Raw genomic sequence first — 18,904 nt, 5'->3', positions numbered from 1 at the left:
AAAAAAAGTACATCACTTTTTTAAATAAGGACAACACTCTACAACTACGCGACCGAAAAAGGACAAAAAAGTTCCTAGGTCTCTGCTAAACTCAGACACAACTACTAACAAGGCAAAGAAGACTTCACGCAATGTCTATAACAGGAAGCAACATTTAATACAAGATCTTGAGCATTAAATGAAAGATCAAACTAGTCATGAACGACTATATTTGCTTCAACAAACACTTACAACGGGAAAATTTTATAAGACTATATATATGTCACAACTTCAAACCTGGAAAGGTTGGCTATTTGGCTTAGACTGGTTCAAGCTAGACAAAGAGTGATATAGAGTGATATCTAGCCCACGAAGCAACGAAATCAGAGATAGAGTGTATAGAAACACATGTACCATAGAATATTAATCTCTAAAGACTAAGGAGTTCCAAGTGCATCTTAGGAACATGAACTTTAGTGAGTGTATTCAATTCATGTATCCTCTCTGTGAGAGTAAACCAAACACTCAATCGTTGTTAGACTAGGGTTGCATACCTTAGTGAGTGTACCAACATATGAATCCTCTCTATGAGAGTAACCCAAACACTCAAACCAAATCTGTCTATTTATCGTTTGTAAAGCCTGAAGAGGCTAGGGAAATAATACTTATAAAGCCTGGAGAGGCTTTTCAAAGAATACTCATTGAGAGACAGAAGTGACTGATCAAAGAATACTAGCGTCAATGAGTGAAGTTGACGGGTCAGGAGTTGGTCGACAATACTCACTAAGAGCCTGAAGAGGCTGATCAAAGAATACTAGCGCTAATGGTGAAGTTAGCAGGCCATGAGTTGGTCGACAATACTCATTGAGAGCCAGAAGTGGCTGAACAAAGAATGTTAGCACTAGAGGTGAAGCTAGCGGGCTAGGAGGTGGTCGAGAATACTCACTGGGAGCTAGAAGTGGCTGATCAAAGAATATTAGCGTCAACGAGTGAAGTTGATGAACCAGGAGTGGTTGAGAATACTTGGACCAGGAGTGGTTGAGAATACTTGGACCAGGAGTGGTTGTGACTTGAGTGGCCTATAATACTCACTGCGAGCCTGAAGAGGTTGAACAAACAATACTTGTATTTTATTGAATATCTAGTGAAACCCTTCAATTGAAGGAGACTGGACATAGCCCAGTTTGAGTGAACCAATATAAAATATTTGCACTATACTTTAATGTTTTCAGACGCACTTTTATTTGACTGATTTAATATACTGAAAACTTCATCTAATTCTCATCATCTATTAAAACTATCTTCAGACGAAAACCACACTTGTTAAATGTGTTATATTAAAGAACGGTTTTCGTTTAAAAATCATTTTTCTTAAACAGACGATAAAATTCTAGACGCAAAAGTATTTTGTTGAACCAATCTTGGACAGTTCCAGTTTAACATTCACTAATATTATTTCACTGGACGAAAAAGAGCCTTCTTGCAAAAATGTTTTTAAAATTTCTTTGTTGACATACACACAAATATTCAACTACCCCTTCTATATGTATTTTTCATCTAACTTCAGGATAATGAGACAATCCTTAAGCCTTATAGGTTGTTGATTAAATCTTGCAGATTCATGTTTGTATGGTTTGAGATAGATCTATTGTCTTGTTTTTGTAATTTTGTGAATTGTGATGAGTGATTCAAATTGCTTTATATATTGGGGAGTAAGGTTAGATGTATCATTTGAGAGTTTGGTGTGATTTTTTTAATTCTAAAACTTTTTGAATGACATATTTTAGTATTTAGGTGATTTCTCTTTGTGTGATTAATCAAATAAAGCTTCATTTGTTGTGATAAAAAGTAGAAATTTGAGCTACAGTTTTGACTTAAGAATAACATACAAATATTAAGAAATGACCGAGTTATATGATTCATAAGATGATCCTCACATTTTGTGCATGAAAAGTAATGTCTATACCTTTTAAGCATTGCTAGGATCTTTAAATGATCTAATAAGTTTTGTGGTATTCATAAAATTTGTAGCCTTGGATGTTAGCTTTCTAATGATGTTGGAATCACCCAAAAGGAGGTCCAAGAGCCAATAAGTTATGATCCAATTAGTAAGTGAAGGTTAAGTTGTTAGATTTAGGCTTAAACACTACAATTTTATATTTTTTGTAAATAGTAGATGGTAAAATCAACTCTTGAGATCAACATAGAGGTTAATATAAAATCAAATCTCAACTTTCTAATAAAATTAAGATCAACTTGATAGCATACATACAACTCTAGATATCACTTTTAAACCACACAGTTTCATAAAAAACTTAAGATAAGAAAAGATAGTTTGTGAATGTTAATGGTGAGTTGTTTAATCCTTTAAGTGCTTAATCTCAATAATGGATTAAAATAATAATAACAATAGTTAAAAAGGTAAAGTGTGCGAGGGGATAATTTTGGATGAGTGATGATGAAGGTGTGCAATTATGTTTATAAGAAAGACTTTGTATTGTAGACTTTGTGCCTATGTGTGATGTGAGATAGTTGTGCATGATGTGATATGAAATTTTGATGTTTTACTTGAGAATGATGTGTACAATGTTTGAGACATCAATGAATGATGAATGATAATGATTGTGGAGAAAATAAAGACACTAGAAGGGAGATTGAATAATGATCAAAAACTCAACACTTTTTGAGACAGTGAAGTAGTAGCATGACTATAAGAGTATAAACAAAGAGAATAACAAAGAACAAAAGGTATTTTTATACTGGTTGGTCTCAACTACTGAGACTATGTCTAGTTCTTAATCAACCTGATTAAGTTTCATTATTTTTTTACAAAGATACAAGTATTCTTTCATAAACCACTTATGGCTCAACCTAAGCATTCGTTGACTTTCTTCTTCAAGAAATTATCCAAGTATTCTTTAAATAATAAAGCTGATGGAGGACCATCCATGAAAACCATTGGACCTTTGACTAGACCATGGCTAGGAGGATTGAGGAAGCCACAAGAGAGATTTCATAGGCCTATACTATTTATGAGTATTGAGTATTCTTCCTCTCCTAGTACTTGATCTTTCTATTTTGTATATATTTTAGTATACGCTTACTTATATTATTTAGATATATGTATAGGTTATTTTAGACTTGTATTTTTGTCTAAATAGTATAGGATGTCGTTAGTTTATAGGACATGTCCTTATTTTAAGGACATAGTTCTTTATGATTTTTCCTTTGTTTTTCTTAAGCCTTATATTTTGACCAAATAGAATAGGAAGTTTAGTCCTTGTATTATTTTCGTTTAAGGGTGTAATTATTATTTTAGGAGAGGTGTAGCTAATAAAAGTTCATTGTGTGTCTTGTTGGACTTCCTTAGCCCATAATTACTTGGAAGGATGGTGCGGTTTGGTTTAGGCTATTTTTGGTTGTCCAAAACACCTTATCCTCCCTTGTAAATCTTGACCAAGGTGTGCTAGGAAGCAAGCCACATGAAACTTGCCTAGTAACACTTTGGACAATTGTGCCATATGGCACTCTCCTAGTGTCTCTTATAGATTTAATGTCTCCACCTTGTCTCCTTGCCATTATGGGTTATCCACGTGGGCTTTTCTGAATGGAGAGTTTGAATCTAGATGTTGGAACTTGGAGGGACCGATTTGGGCAAGTTATTCACCTTAGTTAGGTTAAGGTTAAGTAGCTTGAGTTTAAGCTAACCTAACTTAGGTTATTTCTACGTGGTTAGCTTAGCTTGCACCATAAGCTTCTAAACCTCTATATATTTGAATCTCCTTGTATGGGTTCATAATTTTGGCTTATGAGATCATATTACACACTCAAATTCTCTCAACAAAAGTCTTTGTTCTCTAGAAAGAAAATTTTCTCATTAAGTTTTTTCGTCAAGGATTCTTCCTTATGGCAACAATCTCACTTGCTCATCTTCAATCTTTGGAATGACTCATCCATCTTCTTCTTATTTCCACCTTTTTTAGTCTGAACTAGAGTCTTGCATCCATGGAAAATACTGAAAGCTTCAAGGGATCCTAGAGGAGGAGAAACAACGAGTATCTCCACCACTAGTTTCCATCAAAAAGCCTTTCTAGACTTCAATAACAAAGTATTATTTACAACAAAAGCCTCTTCAAGCTTCAAGCATAACACAAAGTTAAAATTGAGAAATCACTTGTTATTTTGTCATATTTTCAAGACGTGATACAACCAAAATAAGTATAATAATTTTATAGAAAGAATGGATAAAGCTTTTATAATTATTATTCTCTTGTTTTTTTTTTAGTCTTTAAGCTTCTTTATATATGTGCTTCATTAAGATGGCTATTGCGAATTCTTTAGCTTCTCTCACAGGCTTGCTTCGTCTTTCTCTATCTTTCTTCTTAATAAAAAGAAGTGTTCATTGGTGCATTAACTATGATTATCAAATGCATTTCACTAAAATTTCACTTCTTATTTGATCATGGAGGCTAGAGCTGTCAAAATGGGTTGGCCCGGTGAGCCAACCCGGCTCACCACGGGTTCGAGCCGGGTTGCGTTAAAAAAAATTTGAAAATTTTAATACGGGTCAAATTTGAACCTGGCTCACTAACAACCCGACTCACCCGGGTTGAACCCGTGGTGAGCCGGGATGGCCCACCAACCCGTGATTAAATTTTTTTATTAAAAAAATACAATAATTATTGGGCCATAGTGCATCCCAACATGAGACTAATGATTTAATGTTGGATTATGATTTGTAATTTTTATGATTTTGGATTGTATTTGAAGTTTAAGATGATTTTGGATTATATTTATCCATTTGAGATTATTTAGATTTGATTTGACTGTATTTAAAATTATCATTTAATGTTTGAGATGAATGATTTATTTATGGATGTCTTAATTAAGAATATCAGATTTTTAAAATAAGTTTAAATTTTTGGGCTTTAGTTGTATATTAAGAAAAACATGTATCTATTGTTTTTTGAAGTTCAAGTACAAAAAAAGCTTTTATTCATTTGATTTTTTAAGGAATAACATAGGAAAAGATGATTTTATTAAACATCACAAATGATATATATTTAATGCATTTGTCTTACAAAGATGAAATGATTCATCTAAAAGACTACATGTCATCATAACCAATCATCTATTGAATTCATTTTACTGTATGATCTGAAAAACATTTCTTTGATAAAAATATCTAAATTTTTAAGTATTAAAACTAATATTATGAGGGATCCAATATCATTTTTTGATCTAACAATCTTTCTCTTTTTGATGGTGACAAACACATTTTTAAAAAGAGTCAATTTTTAAGCACATAAGATATTTCTATCAAACCATATACTTGTGATCTAAAGTGTAGTAACGTGATGATACCATGTCAAACATTGTTCTTTTATGAAAAAATATATAAACATTCATAGTGAGAATTTATGAAGTGTTCGAACAAACTATATAACATTTCAGTATAGTCAATTAGTGTAATATTCTGAAACTCTAATATAATATTATTTTTCTTATCAGTATCTTATTCTTAGAATATTAATTTTAAATTTTTATTTTATCACATTTAAAATAAATAAAGATAGATATTTTATTTGATACTTTATAATTTTTTTCAATAATTAAAATAGAAATATTTGCTATCCAATTTTAATTTTTAAAATAATATTTGTATTATTATATATATATATATATATATATATAATTGTTAAAATTTCAAATGTTTAATATAAGTGAATATATTAAATTTTTTACATATAAATATATTATGAATTGATTAAAAAAAAATTTAAAAATTAATTAAAAAAAAAAATTGCAGCAGGAAGAAAATCTCTGCTACACAATCTTATCTTATCCTATATTTATTAACCCTTATCTATAAGAAACTAAACATGTAATGAGAAATTAAAATCAAACCAAATGTAAAAAAAATGTCATAAAATGCTAACCAAAGTCATCATTACAATTTTCACTACAAATAGGTATAGGAGTGAGTTGATCAGACAACTAAAATTTGAGAAGAAAGAAGGAAAAGGCTTACGTAGAAAAAAAAAAAGACAATCAAAGGAAGATAGAAAAGAAAAAAAAGGAAAGAAATATACAACTTTGGAATATCTCCAAGTCTTATTATTTTCATTAAGGTAAAGGAGAGGAGAACTTTATCTTTTTAAAATTTTATATGTTATTATGTTTATTTATTTATGTTATATTTTATGTGTATTTACTTAGTGAAGTGTCCCTAACTTCACTTATTTGCTTAATCTATGATAATTTTTACTCATAATAATTAATAAAGTATTCATAGTTTATGTTGTTTAATTATTTTATAATGATTATCATTGTTATTTACTTGATTGGTACTCTTAATATATTCAATTTACATAAATATTATTTTATTAAAGTTTAAATAATGATAAATATTCAAATTTATTTAGCGTTATTATTTTTATGATTAATTATATTATAGCTTTGTTAAAATATCTTTAACTTGTCTTGTTGTTATTTCTTCTTGCATTTATAAAATATATATATATATATATATATATATATATATATATATATATTATTCTATGGCCATACGAATAAAAGTTTGAATTAATTTGTAGTTGGAAGTTTACCTTGGAGATTTAAATGAGTAAAAACTTAAGGTGAAATAACCTTTAGTTGTTTATTATTATAATGTTCATTTATCCTGACTAGTCACTACAAATATAGTTCAAATTTTTATATCCGCGGTATTTTCAGGAACCACTTGGAGTGTGGATGCTGTCACCAATTCAGTTACTTTTCAAGGAGTAGCACTGTCAACTTTTACATTTTCTCCTACTCAGAAAATTCCTACAACTATTGATGGACAAATAGTGGTTACCTTTTTCCTACCTCCGGCGAACCACGTTAATCCTATAGTGAACTTATATCAACCTAATATGTAAATATTGTAATAGATGAGTGAGAAATAATTAGTTTTAATTATGTACATTATTGTAAATATTTTTAGTTTAATATTTCATGTAATTATAAGCTAACTACATGTAAGCAAGTTTACGAAATTTTCCTTTGTTTTATGTATAATAATATTAATGATATAATATACTTGTGTTTTCAATATATAAATATTATATAAATACGTATAATATTGGATTTAATATTTATACGACTAGACGTTACAAAAAAAAAGATGTTTATGTATTAAAGCATGTTTGTTTATTAGAGGATATATGGCAAAGCATGTACTTTTCTAAAGACAAAAAACTATCAGAGCATATGTAGAGAAATTATATCACATCAAATTGTAAATGAATTTTTAGAACAAAGATTAAAAGTTTTATAGACTCCCCTTGAGATGGAGTGTAAATACAATTTTTAGTTCAAAATGCTCTAAAAGAAAAACTAATATTACTCCCCCTTTAGCACCAACAAAAGCTAGGATCAAGGAAAGCTTGGGTAGAGCCACTAGTCAATAGAATCGTCGTCATAGCTAATGTCCAGATGGAGTTTGCTGGACAATTTCTTGTATTTGTAGTTAGAGTAATGTTGTTGACAAACCAATTATTAAAGTGTAGAGACTAGTGTAGTGACCATCATCTTCTGTTTCATGACTGTCCTTGGGATTGTAAGAAATTCTTTAGACGAGGATGGTGGCACTTGCTCCTCTTGTTGAGGCAAAAGGGGTGCAATAATAATAGGAACTTAAGGGCAGTATAGGTATACATAAAAAAAACAAACAAATATACAATAAAATTAAAATATAAAAGGGATGGATAAACATAATGGTGGCATGGTTGGTAGATAATGTTTCAAGTAGAGGGCTTGGTTGGTGGAGGAATAGGAGATTACAAAATGTCATAGCCCATGGTATGTATAGGATAATCTTTGTTAACTCCAAAGGCTTTAGACTAATGACCTTTAGCTTAATGCAGATACCTAATGTCCTTGACGTATTTTGTACGTCATTCCTTCCCTTTGTAGATAAAGCCTTGCATTGCCTTGAGTTGTGCCTTAGCTTAGAAGAATTTAGTCTATGGCTGAATCTGACATGGTGTTTTGGGTGTGCCAATCATGTGGTAGGAAGGTTCTATGCAATACCTTCATTGCTAAGCTTAATGATGACCTTTATGTAGTAAACATCTTCATTCTTAAACCATAGTTGCTTGATTAGCTCAATGGCTTGATCATCCAGTTGATGTAAACCTTACAAATCAAGGGGCTTGACCCCAAGCACTTCTTTAGTGCGAGGATAGAGAGAAATCTTATGCTATTCTCTGTGGCAGATATGCAAGTATTCCTTTATGTTCAGGTAAGATGTTTGTAGAGCATCATTTTCAAGGCTAAAGTTAGGGTTATCTTCTTCATCAATGAACTCTTTCATTAAAATACTCCAAATCTTTGAAAGCAAAGCTAATTGCTTTAATGGCCTTACTTGGTGGAATAACCCAGGCATTGTCCTCTACACTTCTTGAGTCTGACTCCATCACTAATGTAGCAACATTCAATGGTTCAACTTTAATTGCACTAGAGCTAGCAAAAGATGGTGCAATTTCATTGGTTGTTCTAACAAATGTTCCAATAGTTTATTCTTCAATCGACGATACTTCTTTAATACTCGTACTTTCAACGATTTTTTTCCATAAATAGAACAACAATTTCACTAGATAGTGTTTGGGGTATTGGTGGAACTATTTGGACTTGAGGGGGCGTTGAAGGCTTTACAATGACGTCTTCAACAACCTTTTCAAAAATAGATCCTCTTGTCTGTGTTGATCAGAAAGTCAAAGGAAGAAAAGAGTCATGATACGTCACTACAAAATTCATCATAATTTAAGGATGTTGAGCTTCCCTCATTGTTCTAGGGTGCTGCATGTCATACATCACCCTAAAGAATGCCTTAGATATAGAGATAGTTTTGTATCCCTCCACTAGTAAATATCCCAACATCTGCTCCAAGTCTAACTCACATTGCTTTTTAGCAACTTCAACATGGAGGGTTAAAGCACTTTCTATAATAGTCATTTCTCATTGATAACCAACTCAACTTGTTTTTACTACTTCTTCTCGACATTAAGCACATTTTAGACTCACCTCTTTCAAATGCTTTGTTTAAGGCACTAAAAGCCCATGCAAGAGGTGTCATCTTTTGGATTTTGGTGGTTGAGGAGCTTTTATTGTGATTTTTGGTGGGTGAGATGGAGTGGGTTGAGGTTGAGAGAGAAAAAATTATATGGATTTATCATCAGAATCTAGTGATCAGTTATGAATAATGATGGAGGGTGGTGTTTGGTGAGAGGGATTGGCTTTTGTTTTTTGTGTTGGTGGGGAGGTAAGTGTTTGGGCTTGTGTTTAAACTGATGGTGGTGGTTGGTTTTTCTTTGGTGGTGGTGTTTGCACATTTTGGGTTATGGAAGGACCACATGAAGAATGTTGGTTTGAAATAAGTCATTTGAGTTGAGGCTTAAGACCTTATTCGGTTTTTTACTTCACCAATTTCCCTCTTCAATTTAGAAAGAATGTGAGATATCCTCATGCCATGTTTGGTGGTAAGTTTAATCTCTGTCACCCATTTTTCCCTTCTCGTAGTTGGTGGTGTCAATGCTGACAACTTTTGATTTATACTTCACCTATAGAAGTTGTGAACAACAACTATCAACAAAGATATATTTAACTTTTATAATAGAGAGTGGAATGGAGTTTTGCTTCTTGCTTGCCCAAGAGATGAGACAAGGACCTTAAAAAGACATCATCCACTTGTATTTTTTTTCTTTCCACTCTATCACCAACATAGTTTGCTTCATAATATCCTACTAACCTGAAAATTTATTTTCTTATAAGCAAACTTGGATTAGTATTTGCAAGAAGATATCTAAAAATATTATTTACTACTTTAAATTGAGGATCAAATTGAAAGTGTGCACAAAGACATACGTTATACATGATGTCGGGTCTACTAGTAGTAAGATATAAGAGTGAACCTATCATACCTATGTAAATCATCTAATTTATTAGTTTACTTGATTCATCTTTTGATAAACCTATAAATGCATGCATAGGTATTGACATATGTTTGTAGTCATTTATCTTAAACTTTATTAAAAGTTTTTTTTTGTATATTTATGCTGATAAATGAATATGCCTTCATCTATTTGCTTGATTGTAGTCTCAAAAAGAATTTTAGTTCACCTATCATACTTATTTTGAATTATGCCAGCACGAGCTTAGAAAAATCCTCATACAGATTCATTAGTAGCACAAAAATAATACCATCAACATAGATTTGGACTACTATAAAATTTATGTCAGACTCTTTTCTAAAAAGAGTTATGTCAACTTTGCCTCTCATAAAGTCATTGTTAATTAATTAGGAAATTACTCAACCTTTCATACCAAACTCTAATAGTTTGCTTTAGACCATAATGAACCTTTTTGAGTTTGAAAACATGATTTTTCCAAGATGGATTTTCAAACGTAGAGGTTTCTAAAACAGACTTTTTCTTCAATAATCCTATTTAAAAAAGGCACTCTTTACACCCATTTGAAAAAGTTTGATATCTTTATAAGCTGCAAAAGCTAACAAAATTCTAATAGCTTCAATTCTAGCATTAGGTGTAATGACTTTAATGAAGTATATACCTTCTTGTTGATTATAGCCTTAAGCTACTAATCTAGCTTTATTTATTACCACTTTTCCTTGCTCATCTAACTTGTTCTTGAAGACCCATCTAGTTCCAATGATACTTTGGTGTTCAAGCTTTGGAGCAAATGTCCAAACATCATTTTTCTTAAACTGATGAATTTTTTCTTGCATAACTAAAACCCAATCACCATCTTGGAGAGCTTTGCTTATCGTCGTCTTTGGCTTAATTTTTGAAAAGTAGAGCATAAAAAGCATTATCTATGAAAGTATAAATTATCCTTATCCCTTTAGTCCTATCTCTTAGAATTTGGTATTGAGAATGATAGTTGATGAACTTCCAATCTTTTGTGAGATCTGGATGCATCATCTAAATGATTTTTCTGTCCTTTAGATTAAGCAATCATCTTTTCCTTTGCGTTTGTCTCAGCAGTCTTCTCAAGTTCAATTTGCGAATTTGTAAATTTCTCTTCTAAATTTCATATCTTTAATTATTAAATAATATTAAATTTAACATGAATTGATACTTCAACAATAGAGTTTGTAGAGTTAAAGACTTCATATGTCTTTGAAGTATCAAAATATCCAAGAAAGATACCATTGTTGCTTTTGAATCAAACTTTCCAAGTTGATCCTTAGTGTTAAGTATATAACATTCACTTATGAATAGATGAAAATATGATATTTTGGATCTTTTTCCTTTCTACAATTCATAAGGAGTCTTATTTAATAGTGGTCTTATCGATATTTTGTTTTAGTTGTATCAAAATATATTTACTATTGTTGTGCAAAAGTGTTTTGGCAAAAAGTTTTCACAAAGAAGAGTTATAACTATTTCTTGTAGAGTTCGATTCTTTCTTTCAACTAACCTGTTTTGTTGATATGTTCCCGGTGAAAAGAAATTGTGAAAGATACTAATCTTTTCACAAAATAATTTAAAATTTAAGTTTTTAAATTCAATTCTGTGATCACTTTTAATAGTTGTAATGAAAACACATTTTTCATTTTGAACCCTCTTATAGAATATTTCCAAAGATATTGAAAGACTTGAGTTTGTGGGCTAGGAAGTATATCCATGTGTATATATAATAGTCATTTATAATGTTAAATCTATACTTTTTACCTCCTAGACTAAAAGTTCTGGTAAGAATAAATAGATCCATATGTAATAGTTCCAATGGTCATGAAGCTGAAACAATCTTTGTAGATTTAAAAGAAGTTTTAATTTGTTTCTCATTCTTATAAGCTTCATAGAGAATATGAGTTTTTCAATAAATCTCATGCAGTCATCTTACTATACCTTCCTTGTTTAGCTTAGAGATATGTTTTAGATTTATGTGCCTAAGATTTTTATGTCAAATCCATTTTTCATCTTCTCTAAAAACAAAACATGTTATTTTTTTTTTGCCCAAATTATTTAGATAATCTCATAGAGATTATTCTTTTTGTATGTAGTAAAAAGCACAAACTCATCATTTTGTTTGACTATACATGAGTCTTAGTCAAAAGATACATTATATCTACTCTCACAAAATTCACTTATACTAAGCAAATTATACTTTAATCCTTCAACATATACACTTTTGATTGTAGGTATAGAGTTCTTACTAGTCTTACCTATATCCTTGATTTTTCATTTACCATTGCTTCTAAACGAGACTGTTCCTTCATAAGGTTTAATGTCTAGGAACATATACCTTTCTTTCGTCATGTGTCACAATGTGAATCCTTCATTTTTCTCACCAAGGATGTCTATAACAAAAACTATTTGAGACTTTGGTTCCCAAATCTTTTTGGATCCTTTTCCTATAGTACCCTCGATCTTAGACTTTCTTCTCTAGTTCCTTTTAACATTACATCTGTTGGGGTGATGATTATTTTTACTTCAAATGTTGCAAAGAATAGTCTTAAGTTTGGAGAAAGTTGTTTTTGATTTCTCCTTCTCAAGCCCAAGACCACTTTTGTCACATCGTAATTTTTTATGCTTTAAAAGCATGTTCATCTTATAAGATCAATCCACAAACTTAGCAAGATGCTACCTAAGTTGTAGGTTCTCAACTTGCAATGTTGTTACCTCCGGTGGTTCATTGCTTGTGATTTTGTGTTTGAGAGTCTAGATCTCTCTAGTAGCGTTTGACAAATCATTCTTGAGTTTTTCATATTTTCTATTAGTAAGGATTTGCATTTTTCTTTAAATTTTGTATACTCAAGAGTGTTCATGTGAGAGTTTGCAATAAGGGTTTCATAAGACATTTCTTCTTCATAAAATCTTTCAGAAGAACTAGAATAGGAATTAGAGTCAGATTCTAACGTAAGCAACTTGAGCAACAACAAATTTTCTTATAACACATGTTCAACTTATCACCAATTACAACACATACAACTTATTGTACAATACAACTTAGCAACTTCAACCAAACAACATTCTCAATATCAACAACAATAAGTAAATAATGCATTGTCACACATATCAATTACGAAGATCTCATATAACAAAGGTGAACAATTTAAATGGTTTGAACCTACCAAACCATATCATGACCTATTGCAACCAAATCAAATATAGACGACGTTAGACCTCATTAGAATATCAGGTATATAGCTTAATTAAACTGATTTCTCAAGTTTCCTTGACTTTTACCTTTTGACGTTTGACTTATATTATTTTATTTATGATTCATTTGTTTATTAAGATTTATTTGTAATTACATTATATACTTATTTTATTGTTATTGATGGGCTTGTTAATTTTAATATTATTTATGAACTTATTTCATTGTTGTTGATGAACTTATTAAATATATGTTCCATTGCACATTTGAACTATTTGATTCATTATTAGTTTTATAACACTTTTTTTAATTTTATTTGATCATAAAATTTGAAAAATTAAATTTAAAACAAATAAAATAAAAATGATTGATATTTTTTTTTTAAATGACAAGTTTGAGATTTTAATCCAATATAACAACAAACCCAAATCAATCTAATATATTTTTCAGCATGTTAAGAACAAATTAGTTGTATTTCTATTTAGTTGAGTTGAATTTACTCATCTGACACTTCTCATCTAAATGACATTATGCTTAGATCTCTTAAACCACTTCAAGCCTTATATATATATAATATCAATTGAAAAGAAATTTTTTATCGATTATGTATGTGAATCCTTTATTATTATTATTATTATTATTATTATTATTATTATTATTATTATTATTATTATTATTATTATTATTATTATTATTATTATTATGTTTTATATAAACTCCGGTTGCCAACTTCACGCTGCTTGATCAAAAGATGCTGATTCCTTAACAGTTAGTTATCCAACTAAATGAAATGCCTTATATTATATATACGTAGACGCATGATAGACTTTTCCATGTTTTTTTCACTTTTCAATATGTCAAACTATGGAATGTACTTACTTGGACGGGTTAAACACTTCCGTTTCATGTAAATGTTTGCATATGATTAGTAAGCTATCATAATGAATATTACGACTTTAATTTATGCTAAGAAACTATCATAAGATGATTGTCAAGCCAAACATGAGTTTTCATGTATGTAATATAATATACCTAAATTGCATCAACATTTATTGGAATCCTTTCTCCCATTCTTCCTTTTCACTTTATCTTTCTTTTTATTACTAACCACTCTTTTAGTTTGATTTTTCCGTTGTGAATATCATTGATACTATAATCATGAAGATACGTTTCACGGCTTAAAATATTACCTAGCCAAGTTTTGAAATGATATTATTAAATAAGTGTTGAAATGATTATCCATTGCTATATAATATAAATGTGACACTTGATGCCATCTTTTTAAAATTGACTAAACTAGTGAACGCCTTTTAACATAAATTAAAAAAACATTGGTGTGAAAAAAATAAATTAAAAAATTATATATTATAATGCATGTGTATTATTTGGCACATGTGTCATAAGGTTAGATCCTTCAAACATTTGGTCAAAGTTGGCTTTAGTTCATAAATTTTAAAAATAGTGATTTTCGTTTCTATTTTTTCTAATTGTGGTAAATTTCGTCCTTGGTCAAATCAAAATAAAAGATAAGGTCAATCCACCACATTTCAAAAATACGAGGAGGAAAATCATTACTTTTCAAATATACAAATTAAAATTAAATTAAACCAAATTTTAAAGGACCTAAATCACGTTATATTAATTGTTTAAACTTAAGGTAAAAGTTTGACAAAATATAGTGTAAAATAATTTTAAATCATAATTTAATTAACAATTACTATATATGAAAGATGAATTTATTAGCATTTATAACTATTATCTTAAAAGTCATATAACACTTTTCTTTAACTAGTTAACATTGTAAAAACTTTACACCGATCGATAATATATATAGTATTAAAAAAAAGTTGCATGTACACGAACTATAATAAAATTTTAAATTGGTAAATTAGCTATGAATTATGATGCAAATGTAATAGTTTTATCAGTCAATAAACTGCATTCAGTTCAGATACGGAATTTAAGCATGAATAAATTTTATGACAACGTGATATATTGATATTGGTAATGTCGATCCATCACTCCATCCATACGTAGTATATTATACTGTATATATCACAACATCACTAATATATTGCAGTTAATTATGCAGAACTAAACATGAAACATTTTTTTTCTTCAAATTTTTCTTTAGTTCAATCACCATAAAATCACACGAATAACATAAAAAAAAAAAAAAATTAAATGAAGGTATAAAAACAAATTTCGCGAGAACATACAAAGTTATTTCCTCGATAGCTTAATAATAGTTTTAGTAAACTATGGGCAAGTTCGATTCTCCATAATTTGCTTCACCCATGCATTTTTCATTCTCTTATCTCTCAGTCAACACTCTTATAAAGATCTATCATAAATATCTCCTAAATACTTTTATTTTCAAAATTATAAATATTTTTTAAGACATTTCTCTCTCTCTCAATAACTTTTCTACCATGTCTCCTAACATATCCATATTTTTCTACAATGCACATATTAAATATTTATTATATATACTAAATTTTATAATAAATAAAATATACAAATAAATATTATGTTTGAATATATAAATTATATTTAAATTTTATATAAATAAATAATTTTGAATATATAAATTATATTTAAAATTTATATAAATAAATAATTTTAAATATATGAATTATATTTAAGATTTTTGATAATAATTTATATTATATCAAAATATTATTTTATAATATTAAAATTTAATTTATAAATAATTAATATAAATAAAAATTAAATTAGATAAGAGATTAAAAGAATTTCTAAAAGGAAATTTTTTAAAAAAATATTTTTAAAATTCGAATTTAATATATAGGAATTGATTAAAAGATTTATACAAATTATATATATAATGTTTAAATATATAAAATATTTAATTTATTTATTAATATTTTTAAAATTATTAATATTTAATTTATAAATAATAATAAATAAAAATCAAATTTGATAAGAAATTATTAGAAATATTATAAATGTTTTTGTTAAAATAAAATTTTAAAAATATTCTCACATAACATAAAAATTCATGTTTAATATAGAGATTAGATTTCTTAATTTCTCACTGAAAGTCATTCATAACAAAACAAAATAAAAAGTCAACATATTGGTGGTCACAGATCCACGAAGCACAGTCATTGCTTCTTATCGATTATTCAGACAACCTTTTTACTGAAATATATTAAAAGGGGTTCATGTTTCGTATAATAATTTTTAAATAAAACATCTAATTTTTATATTCCTTTATTAAAAATTAAAATTTAACAATAAAATAAAATATTATTTCTTTTGGATGGTTCATTAGTGAACCATTTCATACGGGTCTTCACCGTAAAAAGCGCAAAAAAAATGTATAATAATTACACATAATTTTTTTTTTTTATAAATAATTTCTATTATAACTTAAAGGTAATATATACCATTATATTGGAGGATACCCTTTTAATAATTGGTTTTAGTTATTATTTTTATGCAGACGTTTTATTCCTTATTTACTTTCTCTCACGTTAATCTCTTTATCTCATTTACTCTCGTTTAGTTTACACATTCATTTTCGTTATTCATTTCATAACTCTTCATAACATAATAATATATTTTTTTTCATGAGGCACAAATGGTCCTTTTTTTTTCTCTCGCTAGTTTTATATAATAATTGTAATTAAATATCGGAAGTTATTAACATAAATAATTCAACATTTATACTCTTTAATTAATAATAAGAATTTAATATATACTTTAAGTATAAAGTCACAAGCAAAAGTATGACTTTATTATTCTTAAGTGGAATTAATTTGGTGAGAAGAAATTATATCTCTTAATTATAAAAAAAAATGATGAAATGAGTGTAAAAAACTTGTACATAACCAACATACGTTTTATTTAGAGAAATAATATTAGCATAAGAAGATTTGTTTTATGTCTTGGAGGGTATGGTAGAAAAAAGAATAATTAAAGAAGAAGAGGGGAAGCAAAATGCAATTTTGGGAAAAGAGAGGTGGGTGAAGCCCATAGGGATACCCCACCAAATGATTCAGAGATGATTTCCAAAAGGGTTGCATTGCATGATGGAAGCAAAGCCCATTCCAACTACATAAACATAGCCCACCTTAAACAAAACAAAACAAAACGTGTCCTTTCCTTCTCTCTTGTGTTGCCTGGCGTGTATGTAACTTAACTATCTATCCCACTATTAAATTAAATAAATAAATAAACATTGCTGATTTCATATGATGATAATAAAGCACTGAATGATGACTCTTTCTTTCTTCTCCTCTCTTTTCTTCTTCTCCTTCCCTTACTCTTTCTGCAACATCAAACAATAACAATCTTCCCTTCAAGCCGGCCTAAACCCCATTACCCCAAACTCTGATTTTTTTTTTCTTTCTTTCTCCATCACTCTCTATTGGATCATCAAATATTGAATTTCATTCCCCTCAAAAAGATTTTTACTTTTGTGAATTTTGACCCATTTGGCCACCGCCAAATTTCGATCTTCTCCGTGCCAAATTTGTAATCTTTCCGACCTTTGGCGAGGTGGGTCGATCCAATTTCGCTCCAATAATCGTGGGTTTGATCTGAAAAGGGAAAAGAAAGGGAAATAGAAAAGAAAAAAAAAAATTGGGTTCTTTCTGATTCAAGATTTTGTCCTTTTTTGTTTCTGAAATGGTCTATTTCCATAGCTCAATCTCTCTCTGCAAGTCCGTTGATCAATCATCTTCCATGGCGAATTCAATTTGTTCTGCGGATTTCGGTTCGAAATCGAGGCAAATGAATAACCACCAGGCTCAGAAGAATCGGAGGGCCCCAAGTTCTTCGTCATCATCGAATTCCCTTCAGATTCCACCCTGTGATCGATCTCGATCGGCCATGGTCGATGTTGTGATGTTCATTGCTGTGGTTGGCGCCTGCGGGTTTTTGATCTTCCCTTATGTGGAATTTTTGGTGACAAAGTGTTACGAGGGTGTAAGGGCTGTTGTGTTTTTGATCAAGGAAGAGGTTTCCGTTGCACCTTGGATCTATGCCTCCATAGGGCTTAGTGTTGTGTGTGCCGCATTGGCCACGTGGGGTGTGGTGGCTTGCACCACCAGGAAGTGTGGGAACCCCAATTGCAAGGGTTTGAGGAAAGCTGCTGAGTTTGACATTCAGTTGGAGACTGAGGATTGTGTGAAGAATTCGGCGGCGGCGGCGGCGACCACAGTGGCGGCGAAAGATGGCGGTGGTGTGAAGAAGGGTCTCTTTGAATTGCCCCGTGATTATCATAGGGAGCTGGAGGCTGAGCTCAAGAAGATGGCACCACCTAATGGAAGGGCTGTACTGATTCTCCGGGCCAGGTGTGGATGTTCTGTTGGTAGATTAGAGGTTCCTGGACCGAGGAAGCATCCTCGGAAGATCAAGAAGTAGTAGCAGACAATTCTGTTCGAGACGAGTAGGATTCAGGAGAGGAGAGGGGAGGACACTCCTTTTGATTTATTGGAAGGAAGGAAAGGGATGATGATTGGATCAAATAGAGAACGTGTACTTGTTACTATCCTTATGTTCATTGATCTAGTAGGAAATTAGGATGTCTTTAAATAAGCCCCTTGGCAATAACTTGTAAGGAACTATGGGTTATCATCATACATAGTTAGTTGGTCATACCTGGAAATAGAGAAAAAAAAAACATTTTTATTTTAATTTACTTTTTGAGTATTCGAGATTTATACATAGTTCTGAAAGATTTCTGCTTCAGGGTTTTGAATTTTACTGTCTCTTGTGGTTATTGTTA

General features: G+C 30.0%; 1 protein-coding gene across 1 annotated transcript; it reads left to right on the top strand.

Annotated features, from left to right (window-relative positions):
* The first annotated feature begins 17,316 nt into the window (after positions 1–17,316).
* On the top strand, positions 17,317–18,904 carry LOC109818070 (uncharacterized). Its single transcript, XM_020383466.3, has one exon. The coding sequence runs from the start codon at positions 17,803–17,805 to the stop codon at positions 18,538–18,540; it is 738 nt and encodes a 245-aa protein (XP_020239055.2). The 5' UTR covers positions 17,317–17,802; the 3' UTR covers positions 18,541–18,904.

The sequence above is a fragment of the Cajanus cajan genome, chromosome 2 (assembly GCF_000230855.2).
Source record: "Cajanus cajan strain Asha chromosome 2, NIPB_CcT2T_4, whole genome shotgun sequence".
Taxonomy (NCBI): Eukaryota; Viridiplantae; Streptophyta; class Magnoliopsida; order Fabales; family Fabaceae; genus Cajanus; species Cajanus cajan.
Note: the sequence above shows the minus strand (reverse complement) of the source record. Positions and strands in the feature narration are given on the sequence as shown.

Excerpts from the sequence above, each read along its gene's own strand:
- LOC109818070 (XM_020383466.3), top strand. The coding sequence starts at position 17,803 with ATGGTCTATTTCCATAGCTCAATCTCTCTCTGCAAGTCCGTTGATCAA.